The sequence below is a fragment of the Sorghum bicolor genome, chromosome 4 (genome assembly GCF_000003195.3).
Source record: "Sorghum bicolor cultivar BTx623 chromosome 4, Sorghum_bicolor_NCBIv3, whole genome shotgun sequence".
In the NCBI taxonomy this organism is placed as follows: Eukaryota; Viridiplantae; Streptophyta; class Magnoliopsida; order Poales; family Poaceae; genus Sorghum; species Sorghum bicolor.
The window spans coordinates 54,207,605-54,221,720 of NC_012873.2; the positions used below are offsets into that span (position 1 = coordinate 54,207,605).

Consider the following 14,116-nt stretch of genomic DNA (forward strand, 5'->3'; position numbering starts at 1 on the left):
TCCATGCGGAAGTCGAGAAAGGACAGCAAATTAAATGAAGATTTTGATAACAATTTCTCTCTCGACTCGAGTTGGACCAATTCATGTTCTTTTACAGCGAGTGGGGAGTGAAGAACATCTACACCCCCTCCCCCTCAACATCTCATCCAGTGTTGTGCCACAATTATTTCCTTTTGAGCATGGGCTATTTTTTTATAAACATGGAATATTTTTGTCTTAAATAAGGATGATTGTATGGATTCCGATATGTGGAATTGGATTTGTTTGGAGCCTTGATCCTCTTGTATTTTGGTGTATTCATTCTTTCTTATGCGAAGGGAGCTATTGATTACTATAGGACACTCAGAAGTCGTTGCTATTCCCCACTTGCTCGCATGCCACTCCACCTAGTGACACTCCTATCTGCCTCTTCTCATCCTATAGCTCTCCTCTATCTTTGTTGCTCCACATTGTGGGTGATGAGTGGTGGCTTGTTGACAAGGTAGATCTGTACCAACATATCCGCAACAACAAAAAAGGAAGACTACTCAGGGAAGGGAGGATCTAGAGTGGTGAGGGCTGCTATGATAATCCCCTTAGCTAGGTTGACGAATCTCTGCACGTTTAGGGACTGTTTTGGTAGCGCTTCGGCTACTTCGCTCCATGCAAGAATCCGAGGAGGAGCCCTACCAAAAAATGGTTTTGTTGATAGCTTCTATATCGAATTTGAGCCAAACCTATTTAACGTTCACCGGTGTTCAAAAAAACCTACCCCCATCAATTCCCTTCCACTTTCGCCTTTCCTCATCATCTCACCCATTGTTGCACCTACTCGTCACTTTTTCTAGCAGCCCTATCTACCCGTGTGCCACCTGTCCTAAAAAAAAAAACCTTGACCATGTTAATTCCCTCACGATGCCCGTCTATAAAGATGATTAATAGAGACATGCTTAGACTTAATTGGAGGTCGCTTAACCATTTTACGGAAGGGCGATACATGTATATTTTTATAAAAATATTTTTTAAGATAAATCTATTCATATGATTTTTTCACATTTTTAAACTCGACAACTTAAAAAAATATTATTTATAATTTTATATTCTCAATATTTGATCAAAGTCTTATCCAAAACACCAGTACGGAGGGAGCAGTGTTTAACTTTGAGTAAAACTAATGTGACATGTAAAAAAGAATGAGGAGAGAGAGAGAGAGAGAGTATAATCAAGAGCGTGAAAGCAGTGTTTGGTAAAACTACCAACATGATTACAACTTTCAAGAACGAGAAAAAGACGTCCTTCGGAAGAGAGGCAGGGCAGGGTTAGGGTAGGGAGATGCTGAAAACATCGCCACCAGAGAGAGCTCAGCTTCCCTCCAAAACCCACCGATGTGCCGTCGCAATTCCACAAAAGCAAAGCACTGGGGCGAGCGAGGTGGGCCGAGGAATCCACCCACGCGGACACCCCCGTCCGCGTCGGCTCCAGGCCTGCAGCCGCGACGCGCCGGCTGGTCGCTTGGAGCCAGGTGCGCTGCCCGCTGCGCGTGGGCGTGGGAAAGGCGCCGCCGTCATGTGACGTCGCCGGCGCTCGCACGAGCCCCCCTCCCCGCACCACAACAGCCCCCGTCAGACCACTCTCTCCATAATAAAATCTGGCCTTCCCTCCTCTCCTTCTCTCTCTGCTGCCTCTCTGTGTTTGCGCGCCACAGATTGCGATTCTCTCCGCTGGCGCCGGGATGCAAGGTGATTCTCTTCCTCTGTTTCCTTCTCCGCCTCTGTTTCCCTGCCAAGATTCCGTCCGCTCCGCGCTGCATGCTCTCTGCCAAGGCCATGCCCCCCCCCATGGCCGTAATTCATTTCTCTCGTTTCGCTGGGCAGCTACGTACTACTGTACAACCTAAGCAAGCAAGCAGCCTTGGTTAGGCATGCATGTCGTACGGTAGCTTTTTTGCGCGTGGGTTGTTGTTGATTACTACCGCTGATTCGAGGGTCTTGAGGTTTCTGCCATGGATGCACACGGCTGAAAAAGCAATTGCTGTTCGGTTCATTCAGATCTGTCTTTGTCCCGGTTCATGTTGCTGCAAGAATTCGATGGGTCTGAGCTGAGGCCCGTGCTGCTGGAGCTCTGGACTCCCCCTGTCCGGATACTGTTCGCGGTTTGTGGTTGTGGCAGACCAGGATCAGGCCACTGGAATTTCGCCGTCTTTCTCAATCTCTCTCTCTCTCTCTCTCCGCCTCCGGTGAAGGTGCGCGAGACAACGATCTGAGAGTTGGTTAGAAATCCGAGGTTTACGCTAACTATTTTTTTTTCGTTTTGATTTCTTTCTGAAACCGCTCTAAAATCAAGACTGCAGTAAAATCAAAGAGAAGAATCTACGTCCTTTCTCCATTTCTGGCAAGCGGCGGCATCTTAATCACTAAACTAAACTTTCTTCATGCCATCCTTTTCTTAAAAAATGAATAAATAACTTTGTTCATGGCATGAGTCGGTAGGTAGCCCAATTCGATTTTGCTCTGCCCCTATTTTCTAGGTTGCTTCATTTTTTTCCCACTTGCAATGATTTTTTAGGTAGAATACTACAGTGTTATACTTTAGATTTTCTTTGAGAACTTCAGAAAACATGCATGAACCTTTTTTTTTTCCTTTTGCAATTCGCATAATTTTGCTTGATCTCTACGAACTTCCCATGTCTGATTTCACTTTTTTTTGGGGGGGACTCGAACTCGCTGAAAAGAACCGATTCTCATGGCCCTGATATTCTTTTTCCGCGGCTATTGGAATCGCTGTTTCGTCGAGTCAACTGAATCGCTCTTCCTATTGTCTTAGAAAATTTGCTCAAGGGTATGAGCTCTGACCAAGCTAGCCAGCTGCTTGTAACGTCTAGGTATATTTCTTGTACGGTTTTAGGCGTACACTACGTATGACCTGAGCAGACCTGAATTATGTACTTCTGCAAAAAGGTTTGTACGTGCTGGTATCATCATCACTGTCTGATTCATGAATAATCATGCATTAAGTTATGTGATATCCATCTCGTTTTCGCATAACGCAACAACCTATCTAGGGATCGATAGCTAGGAAAGTCAACTTGTTCAGCCGAGATGTCAACGCATCTTCTTTTGGAGAGCAGAAGATTTTAACATGCCTATGTATTGCACAAAACTCTTGTTCTCTAGTGATCATGGTGGTCTTCAATGATTCTTGTCTCAGGCTCATGTTTGTGCTTGCCATCATATCCTTTTTCTTCTTCATTCATCAAAACTAACTCTGACACCAAAGGTTATGTTAATTATCGGAAAAATAGAAGTCATATATCAAACGCAAGTAGAATAGTTAGGCCACTTGTTGTTTTACTTTTTTTATTTACCTTCAATTATTAGTGTCCCATGGTCTTCCAACAAAATATAGATCTATTTTTTATATAAAAAAAAACCTAGTCAATGTTCTTCCTAATTAGTTATGATTGGTCGTTGTATGTTTACTGGCGCCACTAATGAATCATTTTCTCAAGTGCGGTAAATAGAGATTTTCTTACGTAGTTCTATGGTTAAGTTCAATTGCATGACTTGGTGGATGGTGTCAACTGTGAAGTACAAGAATTTCACGGGATAGTAATTATACTGTTGTGAAATTTTTGCATGCCAAACGGGCCTTGAGTTTTTTCTAGAACAGAATCTCAACTGTGTTTCTACTCCTTTTGCAGTTTTGTAGTCTGAAGAATTCACTGGCAGTGCACCTTGGCTTCCTCTGCTTCTTATTGATGATCAACTGTCAGTGAACATAACTATACGGTTTTGTCTATCACAGAGTTCAAGTACCTCCTGGGTCAAAATTTTTATACTGGAGCAAGACAGTAATGGATCGGGCAGACACATCAGGCTTTGTTAGTGGTGGATCAGATGGTACTTCACTGCTGCTGATATTCTTTCACTTCGTCTACTCGACTGTGCACATATAAGAGATCAGTAAAGTAAACCCCTGTTCTCACTCTGAAGAAATACACTCTCTCCTCGTTGTTCTTCGTCCACCACCTTCACTGCATTTTTCAAGTAGCCTAGATGAATAACGGTTTCGCGGGTGTCCTGCACCGTGGAAACCAGGCTCTCATGGATGATCCTGCAGTGTCAATTGGTTTCTCATTGACGAGCTACACAACAGGCAGCCATGGTGGTCAGAGTCAGATAACATTTGGCACAGACCAGCTGGGTTCTGCAGTGAACAAGAGCAGCAGCCATGGCCACAGAGGTTTTCAGAGGTCAATTCATGCGCCTGCTCAAGATGATGGATGCAGGCTAGTCCTCGGGCTGGGTCCGACGCCGGATCCAGACGTTAACTCTTCTGATCAGCAGCAGCCTGCCGGAGCAGACAAGTCGAGACCACCTGTAACTTTGTTTGGCCAGAGCTTCTCCTTCGCTGATCCAGGGGCGCTGAGCCTTGGGATTCATCAGGGTCGTCGTAGTGCTGGAGCAACCAAACACTTGGGCGTGCCTGCCGGAACCATCATCTCCTTCTCCACCGTTGACGAGGGCTCCACGTCCGCCAGGAGAAGCTCCGGCGGCTACATGCCGTCTCTGCTCTTCGCGCCTCGGCCAAACTATTCAAGAACCGAAGAGGAGCAGGGTTTGCTAGATGATGAAGACGACAGTAATGATGGTACTGATCCCCGCGGTTTTCGGCTCAGCCCTGAACCTTCGGCATCCATGACGGAGGCTTCTTTTGGTGGCGTGAGCTCTGATGTCGTGACCGTCGTAAGCAATCCTGGACAGCAGGCTCAACGCCGGCATCCCAAGAAGTGCAGGTTCAAAGGGTGCTCCAAGGGCGCGCGAGGCGCGTCGGGCCTGTGCATCGCTCACGGCGGCGGGCAGAGGTGCCAGAAGCCCGGGTGCCACAAGGGCGCCGAGAGCCGCACGGCCTACTGCAAGGCCCACGGCGGGGGACGCCGGTGCCTGCAGCTCGGCTGCACCAAGAGCGCGGAAGGGAAGACGGATCACTGCATCGCGCATGGCGGCGGCCGACGGTGCGGCTACCCGGACTGCCCTAAAGCCGCGCGGGGCAAGTCCGGACGCTGCATCAAGCACGGCGGCGGGAAGAGGTGCTCCGTCGAAGGCTGCATCAGGAGCGCCGAGGGAAGGGTCGGGCTGTGCATCTCTCACGGTGGCGGGCGGCGGTGCCAGTTCCCCGACTGCCGCAAAGGAGCGCAGGGGAGCACCCTGTACTGCAAGTCGCACGGCGGCGGGAAGCGGTGCGTCTTCGAGGGGTGCGGCAAGGGCGCCGAAGGCAGCACGCCGCTTTGCAAGGCGCACGGCGGCGGGAAGCGGTGCATGTACGAGGGCGGCGGTGTGTGCCCCAAGAGCGTCCACGGCGGCACGGACTTCTGCGTGGCGCACGGCGGCGGGAAGCGGTGCGCGGTGCCCGGGTGCAGCAAGAGCGCGCGCGGGCGCACGGACCGCTGCGTGAAGCACGGCGGTGGCAAGCGGTGCAGGGTGGACGGGTGCGGCAAGAGCGCGCAAGGGAGCACCGAGTACTGCAAGGCCCACGGCGGCGGGAAGCGGTGCAACTTCGGCGGCGGCTGCGAGAAGTTCGCGCGCGGCCGGAGCGGGCTCTGCGCGGCGCACGGCACGCTGGTGGCCTCGCAGCAGCGCCGCGGCGGCGGCGGCGGCAGCATGATCGGGCCGGGCCTCTTCCACGGCATCGTTCGGTCCGCCAGCGCGGCGAACATGAACAGCGACTACTCGTCGTCGGGAGTGAGCACGGTGTCGGACTGCGACGGCTCGCCTGTGGCGGCGACGAGGAGGCAAGAGCTGATCCCTCCCCAGGTGCTGGTTCCCCACTCCATGAAATCCTTGACGGCGGCAGCCGTGCAGCCATCGGAGAATAGCAGAGAGGGAGGGGTGGTCGCCGTCCCCGAGGGGAGGGTGCACGGCGGTGGTCTATTATCGTTGCTTGGCGGGAGCTTCAGGAACGTCGACGTCGACAAGCTCTGATTGAAACGGCAGCGCTTGAGGCTCGATTTCTACTTCTACAGCACCTTTTCTTAAAAAAAGACAGATAAAAATTGTCTTTTTCTGTTATTTATAGCTGTCAGATTATTGCCTGTGTATAAAACATTTTCTTGTCTGCAGATCGAACTTGTATGGTGAAATTTAGGTTAATTTTGTTTCCCTTGTGTCATCAACATCAAGGGTGAAGACATGAATTTGTTGTCGGGGCTTGTATATGGTTGGATTATTCGTAGCAGGCCCGAAAGCTTTTGGAATGCGAAAGCTTTACTGCTGTAGTTGTTGTGAATAAGATCCATGTGTAACAATCAAACTTATTGGTACACTGTGCTGAGTTATCAGATGATGATTCGCAGCAACACGTTTCGCTGCACAGATGGTTATGTGTTTACTGATTTATGGTATTTGATGAGAGCTACAAGTACGTACAATGGTGCCCTAGTGACTTTTTTGTGTTTCATATCTGCTCTTACTAGAATTTGGATTGTTCTTTGCAAATTGAGGCCTTGTTTAGTTCCCAAAAAATTTTGCAAAATTTTTCAGATTCCCCGTCACATCGAATCTTTAGACACATGCATGAAGTATTAAATATAGACAAAAATAAAAACTAATTGCACAGTTTGGTCGAAATTGACGAGACGAATCTTTTGAGCCTAGTTAGTCCATGATTGGACAATATTTGTCAAATACAAACGAAAAAGCTACAGTGTCGATTTTGCAAAATATTTTGGAACTAAACAAGGCCTGAATTCCAGTGCAACCAGACTCATGGCATCTCCAGTAGTGGCATCTCAACTAGCTAGCTGATAGAGATCCGCCTCAAACATTTTGCTTACACAAAAAAGAGAGAAGAGTGAATCTTCATTTCATCTGAGCCTGTTTGGTTGTCTGAAAAATCATGGTTGAAAGTATTGTTCGCTAATTTATTGTTAGAGAAAAATACTATTGGCTGATAGAGAAAATATGACTTATAAAATAAGTGAACAGAGCCTAGGCGGCAACAGGCGAAGTTAGCTCCAGTGGCAATCGTGATGGTAGAAGCACTAAACCCACAAACTTAACACACACAACACCTCTCTACCATTGCTAAACAATCATTTGTGAGTACACATAGACACTATCTTTTTTTATAAACATTCTGTAATCTTGTATCTAATATTTTAAGTTCTTTCAATTGAAAAATTTTAGCTATATACTTTTGATATAGGGTGTGTCTCCATCCGTGATAGTTTGGAATTTTATTCAAAAATTTGAATATCAGAAGCAAAGAATTTTGAAACGAACATTTGGGACTCTAGATGTTTCCAAATAAAAAACTTGTCAACTGCAAAGTTACAGATTGCATTGACAGTTACAAGTTCGGTATAGATCATGTTAGAGCATCTCCAAGGGTTATGCATTTACTAATTTACAAAAAAAAACTTAAAATATACTATCCAATGATTTTGCATTTAGACTTTGCAATTTGCATAACTTGGCATTTAGAGGTCTAGACTTGGCATATATGCCAAGCCCCCCCAGGCTTTGCAAATCGTGATCGTCCCCACACCCGCGCGACTCGGGCTGCGTTCCGTCCACCCGCGCGACTCCTCCACGCGCGAGAGCTGCCAAGTTTTGCCGCGAAGCTTTGCCGCAGAGGATCAGGACGGGGCGAGGTTCATGACGGGTGAGGACCAAACGACACGACGCGAGGACCTAGACGGGGTGACGACAGCTGAGCGAGGAATACAGCGATACAAAGGCGCGCGACGCGCGAAGAATTACAGGCGAAGAAGAAAATCACGCACCAAGAGAAAAACCTTCCGAGGAAAAAAAGTGTGGGTCCAAAATTTCCTCAAATGCCAAGTGAAAATGCAAAACTGTTGGAGATCACGCCTTTTATCCTTGTCATTTTTATTTGGAACTTTACAAACTCTATCAAATACAAAACTAAAAATGCATAACTCTTGGAGATGCTATTAACATATTACGTCAATTGAAATCTCTAGATTTTAAATTTCTAAATCTTAGAACATAAAACAAATATTTAGGAGTGAAAAACTTGTGAACTTCGAAGTTATAGGCCTTATTGACAAATACAACTTGTGTAGATCACGTTAACATCAGAGTTTGTTCAAAAATTATAAATAATAATTTTGAAAATCTGATTGCTTGAAATGATTTTTTGTTGCTCTAAATAGTTTCAAATAAAAAAAATTATCTACTATAAGTTGTAAACCACATTGAGCTCTACAATGTTGGTACAAAGTTTGTCACCATCTAAATTCATATGAAATGTTTTTGAGACAATTATTTTTGGATGCGGATCCGTATGTGTTAATCGATTTTTAGAAACGGATCCTTAGAGTATCCGTCTGTGTTAATAGTCATTTTAGGTTCTGTTTGGTTTTAAATATTAAAATTTACCGTCCATTGCATCAAATGTTTAGACACATATATGAAATATTAAATATAAACTATTTACGAAACTAAAAACATAGGTACATTCTTGTTGGGATCATCAAGCTCATATAGGCATATAGCAGCTGCTTCTTTTTTGCTGTCCATGCATATAACCAACTGGCCGGCTGATACTGCGAGGGGACCCTGTGTTTTCCACACAGCGGATTGCATTGCATACAAAACCTTCACGGAAAAGGAAAGCACGGCTGCACTGCACGCGCGGCGCAAGTATCCGACAAGCCACCGGAGGCTTTCGGTGGCATCCAGTACCAGACTACAATCCGTAGTGCCGCGTGCAACGCAAGTAGCACTGGCAGCAGCTGCCCGCCCGTCCATCCAGAAGCACTAGCACTCTAGCAGGGTGGTGGATAGGCGCTGGACCGGGAGCTAGCATGCATCATCAGATGGCGAAAACGCGCGACACCATGCCGATCGCTGGACCGCAGTAGCTTTCTGACACAGCCCACAAACCAAGGAGCTGCGTGCGGGCCGGGGTCGATCACCTTAAATTTCTGAAACGCGCGGCCCCGTTCGATCGGCTGGACCAGCTGCTGCTCCTCCCAGTTCCATCGAAATGGCAAGAGCTCCTCCTCCTCCTCCTCTGCACCGGCTCCCTGCTCTTCTCGCCGCCCTGTGCCTTGCCGTGGCGGTTTGCTTCTCCGGCGTCGTCGAAAATGCTGCAGCGGCGACCCTAGCGGCGGACAGGACCGGCAGGAAGATGGTCGGTGTTCACGAGCTCAGGATGGGAGATTTCTCCATCAAGGTCACCAACTGGGGGGCGACTCTCATGTCCGTCATCCTCCCCGACTCCAAAGGTAGTAAATTAACACTCCTCTTCCATGCCTCCTACTACAGTTTCTCTGCAACGGAAGAAAATCCAGCCAGCTTCCTACAGTGTTCACGAGGTCAGTTGTTTCTTTTTTTTTTTTCGCATCGCAGGGAACTTGGGCGACGTTGTGCTCGGCTACGACACCGTCGCTGAATATGTCGTAAGATCGATCCATCGTAGTTTACATGGATGGATGTATACTGTCTTGTGTGAAACTGAAACTGTGGATAATGTGCAGAACGGCAGCGCCTACTTCGGGGGTCTGATCGGCCGCGTGGCCAACAGGATCGCCGGCGCTCGGTTCGTGCTGGACGGCAAGGCCTACCGCCTCTACCGCAACGACGGCAACAACTCGCTTCACGGTGATTCATACACGCATGGCTGCATGCTCAGAGTCAGAGGCTCTGCTGATTGCTCCGAGCGAGCAGAAGCAGCTTCGTGCTATGTTTTCTGACTGAAGTTCTCTACCTTTGTCGTCCTCGGATCGGAACATCGGAACATCGGGGCAGGTGGCCACCGGGGGTTCAGCAAGGTGATATGGACGGTGAAGGAGCACGTCGGCGGCGGCGACTCACCGTACATCACGCTCTACTACCATAGCTTCGACGGGGAGCAAGGTACCGTGTCATGTCATGTGTTGGCTTGGCTCTTCCCATTTGTTTTGTTTCCAACAGATGCCCTCTTTTTCTTTTGGTGGTACTACTATGAAACCCACACATCTGTAGATGAGTGAGTGCCGGAGAGAATATTTCAGTGCAGCCCAGACCAGCGATCATATGGACACGTGGACTGTGGTCCAGTGTCATCATCTCGCAGAAGGTCTTTTCCTGAATATGCGCACTTGCACTTTTTCATCCCTTTTGCAGTTGCAAAAACAGTACACTCTCGGGAGCACTACTGTGGATCGGACTGTGGACTGTGCACTAGCGTGCACCACTGCTAGAGTGTAGTGTAACAACCATGTGTTTGCATTTGTTTAGATTAACGTACGCGACTGCTTTGTGATTGTTTTGTTAAAAGCAGGGTTTCCGGGCGACCTGGACGTGTACGTGACGTACCGACTCTCGTCCCCGTACGCGCTGAGCGTGCGCATGAACGCCACGGCGGCGGAGAGCAGGAGCAGGGCCACCCCGGTGAACCTGGCGCACCACGCCTACTGGAACCTGGGCGGCCACGGCAGCGGGCCCATCCTCGGCGAGACGGTGCAGCTCTTCGCGTCGCGGTACACGCCGGTGGACGCCGCCACGCTCATCCCGACGGGCGCGCTGGCGCCCGTGGCCGGCACGCCCTACGACTTCCGCGCGCCGGCGCCCGTGGGCGCGCGCCTGCAGCCCGACCTGCCGCACGGCCTCGCCGGCTACGACACCAACTACGCCGTGGATCACGACGACGACGACGACGATGGCGCCGCGCCGCCGTTGCGGCCGGTGGCGCGCGTCTGGGACGGCGCGACGGGGCGGGCCATGGAGCTGTGGGCGGACCAGCCCGGGGTGCAGTTCTACACCAGCAACGGGCTCGCGGGCGTCAGGGGAAAGGGCGGCAGCGTGTACGGGCGGTACGGCGCGCTGTGCCTCGAGACGCAGGGGTTCCCCGACGCCGTGAACCACCCGAGCTTCCCGTCGCAGATCGTCAGGCCAGGACAGGTGTACAAGCATGACATGGTCTTTAAGTTCTCCTTCGCCTAGCTTTCTAGCTACTTGCACAACAAATGCGCGCATGTGGTTCATCTCTAGTGCTGTCACCGCGTGGTGTGTCATGGTTAGACTCCAACTAGTCTCCAAGGACATCCCCAAATAATAATGTGCTGCGCAGTATGATGGTTTTATAATTTAGGATATGAAAACTACTGTATTCACTAAGCTTTAATTTCATATGCTGAATAGGGTATTTTGCATTTTTACTAGATTCTTATATAGTTTCAACTTTCAAGTAGTACTATAACACACGCAGATAGCTCATCCACTGAAATTGTTTTATTTAGGAAATTTGTTTTCATGATTAAAATATATTTATTTATTTATTTATTTGAAGGAACATTTCTTTCTGAAGCAGATGTGTATCTTTTAAAATTTACGTGCTATGAACAAATCACATACTCCTTCTGTCCTAAAATTTAGTACAATCTAAACAGAGGGAGTATATTTCTAGAACATGATGTTAAGCTGGAACAGTAATTTTTAAAGCTAGACAATTTATTTAAGGAACTTATATATATACACACACGCTCGATTGTTCCCAAAAAGTTACTTTGAAGTTCTTTCACACTGAACATGTCTTTGGTGTGTTTTATAGGAATCCAAATTTTCGAACCTAAACTTTTTTAAGAAATGTTTTGGAAAATAAATAAGAATTACTTTGTAAAATCGTTTGTTTGGTACAGCCCGATATCGTGTCGTGTCGTAATTCATCGGGCTGTTACGGGCCGTTGTGCCTAGCGGTCGTGCCTCTATAGACATCGTGCCTAACCTTCGGCCCAAGACACGGCCTGCGGGCTAGTTTTTGTGCCGTGCCGGCCCGTCAAACATGCCGTGCTGTGTCAGCCCACGGTCCATGAAGCCGACAACAACATATTTTCATCAAATCCTAAAACAATTCATCATTTTTACTAGTATAATAATCAATAGCATATATATACGAGTCACAACTACACCAACAATTAATTTTCACCGAGCCGACTGTTAGAACAGACCATGCTCGTGCCGTACTGCATGCTTGGCCCAGACACAACCGGCCTGGTCTCTCGGGCCGAGCCAAATCACCAAGCCACCGGGCCACGGGCTGCATGGCCATGTATAATTGCAGGGTAGTTCATTTCTAGGAACTCCAAGCCGTGGGCGGCTATGAGTCGTGCATCCATCGTGGGGCTTTTTGGCGGGTTTATTCTGCTTATGTCGCTCCTCTCGATCGCTAACGCGCGTATGCGTGGAAACAGACAGGGTACACTTACGTGAGAAACGTTTCTTGGCTGAAACGTTTGGCTTGTAACACGTTTGGTGCCGTTCCAGGTGGTTCTCGGAAAGAATCGAAAACGATTCAACTAGCCAAACGGCACCCCCCAAAACCGAATAGGAAATATAGGACAAGAATGGTAAGCCTCGCAAGTTGCAAACACGATGTTTATTTGGCTGATAAACTATGATGAGTGATGTAATTCGACTGATAAGCTCAAACGAACGAAAGAACGGCACGGCTTTACCAGTACCAGAGGTACAATACTAGTTTCCAGGGGCGATCTTACGAGACGCACCCCCAGGCCGGGCCTTGGCGTCGCTGCGGGCGAAGGCCACAGCAGGCGACGGGGACGGGGACGGGGACGGGGACGGGGCGAGCGTGTTCCAGGTCGTCCCGGCAACGCAGCACCGAATGCCGTCGCAGCAGTCAAAGCGGCAGCACGGGGTCGGCAGGACCTGGGCCTCGGCCGTGCCGAGCACCAGCAGCAGCGCCATCGCGAGGGCGGCGACGATCTTGCAGCACATCATGGCGTGTGGGATCGTCCGGTGGCTGCCTCCCTGTGGTAGTTGGTTGCAGTTTTGCGAGACGGCACCCGTCAACCGGCCGGCTGCTTTTCTAGTTCTAGATGTGTGGTGTCTTCCGTCCTTGGGCACTCCTATTTGTAGGCTGCGACTGCGAGGGGTTGAGCCGTTGAGGATGTGCACTGCAGTGACTGAGTGTGGCGAGGGTAATGCAGAAAGCAATGAATAGCTGCCGTATCTCTCTTGGCAGGTGAAATCTAAAATTAAATGTTGTCATAGAATTTCAAGACAAAAATTAAGAAAGAGGCATGTATCTTTATTTTATTTTCTAATTAGTAGAAGCTATTATCAATGTGATTAATGATGATTGGTTGATAAATAAAAAGAATTTAATGTAAATTGGTTTTGTCCTTAGAATGCATTATATTTGGAGATAAATTTAAATGTTTGAATGCATTATATTACAGGACAGAGGTAGTACCTTGACATATAAAATCTGAAATTAATAGTTGTCATATATATCTATTCTCTCTGTCTTTATATTTTAGGAATTTAAAGACAAATTAAGAGAGAATATAAAAGACACATGTACCTTTATTTTATTTTCTAATCAGAGATATCATCAATGCGATTAATAATGATTAGTTGATAAATGGAAAGTATTTAATATAAATTAATTTTTATTCTCTAAAATGTATTATATATTAGGGTAAATTTTAAATGTTAGAATGCACTATATTACACGATGGAGGGAGTACCTTGCCAGGTAAAATCTGGAATTAAATGTTGTCACATATATTTATCTCCCTTGCTGGCTCGTGGTATCTGAAATTAATAGCTACTCAACATGTCCTTACATTCTAAGAATTTTAAGATAAATTAAGACAGAACATAAAAGACGCATGTAATCTCATTTCATTTTTTAATTAGAAGCTATCATTAATATGATTAATGATGATTTGTTGATAAATAGAAAGTATTTAGTGTAAATTTTAAATATTAAAATATATTATATTACAGGACGAAGGGAGTACCTTTGGCGGGCAAAATCTAAAATTTAATGTTAAATTAATAGCTATCAATTTTTTTTGAGGAAATAGGAGGAGCCAGGGGCACCTACTGAAGAAGAGGATGAAGATATCCCGTGAGAATTCAGTTTGTAGAATAGTTTTCCAGACTTGAAATATTTGCTGAAGTGAAAGGTATCAGCAAAGATAAAATTCACCATGCTCCAAAAGCTTTTGGCAAAGGGACAGTAGAATAATAGATGCATAACTTTCTCTTCAATAGAGAGCTGACAAAGTACACATTGATAGTCATCTAAATGCATCCTCTTCTTCTGATCATGTTTCTGGTGCTTAGTTTATCTTTTAGGGCCAACCAGAATTTTTTTTTGT

At 47.2% G+C, this 14,116-nt stretch overlaps 2 protein-coding genes across 4 annotated transcripts; both read left to right on the forward strand.

Annotated features, from left to right (window-relative positions):
• Positions 1,478 to 6,370, forward strand: LOC8055395 (hornerin). Of its 2 annotated transcripts, none has more exons than XM_021460389.1 (2): positions 1,478 to 1,718; positions 3,680 to 6,370. In XM_021460389.1, the coding sequence occupies exon 2, from the start codon at positions 4,035 to 4,037 to the stop codon at positions 5,958 to 5,960; it is 1,926 nt and encodes a 641-aa protein (XP_021316064.1). In that variant the 5' UTR covers positions 1,478 to 1,718; positions 3,680 to 4,034; the 3' UTR covers positions 5,961 to 6,370. The 2 variants fall into 2 exon arrangements, with proteins under 2 accessions (XP_021316064.1, XP_002452331.1); XM_002452286.2 differs by having other exon boundaries at positions 3,784 to 6,370.
• LOC8070546 (aldose 1-epimerase) lies at positions 8,750 to 11,146 on the forward strand. 2 transcript variants are annotated; one of them, XM_002452287.2, is made up of 5 exons: positions 8,755 to 9,232; positions 9,357 to 9,406; positions 9,485 to 9,608; positions 9,756 to 9,863; positions 10,270 to 11,146. In XM_002452287.2, the coding sequence occupies exons 1-5, from the start codon at positions 8,992 to 8,994 to the stop codon at positions 10,929 to 10,931; spliced, it is 1,185 nt and encodes a 394-aa protein (XP_002452332.1). In that variant the 5' UTR covers positions 8,755 to 8,991; the 3' UTR covers positions 10,932 to 11,146. The 2 variants fall into 2 exon arrangements, with proteins under 2 accessions (XP_021314575.1, XP_002452332.1); XM_021458900.1 differs by having other exon boundaries at positions 8,750 to 9,232; positions 9,357 to 9,608.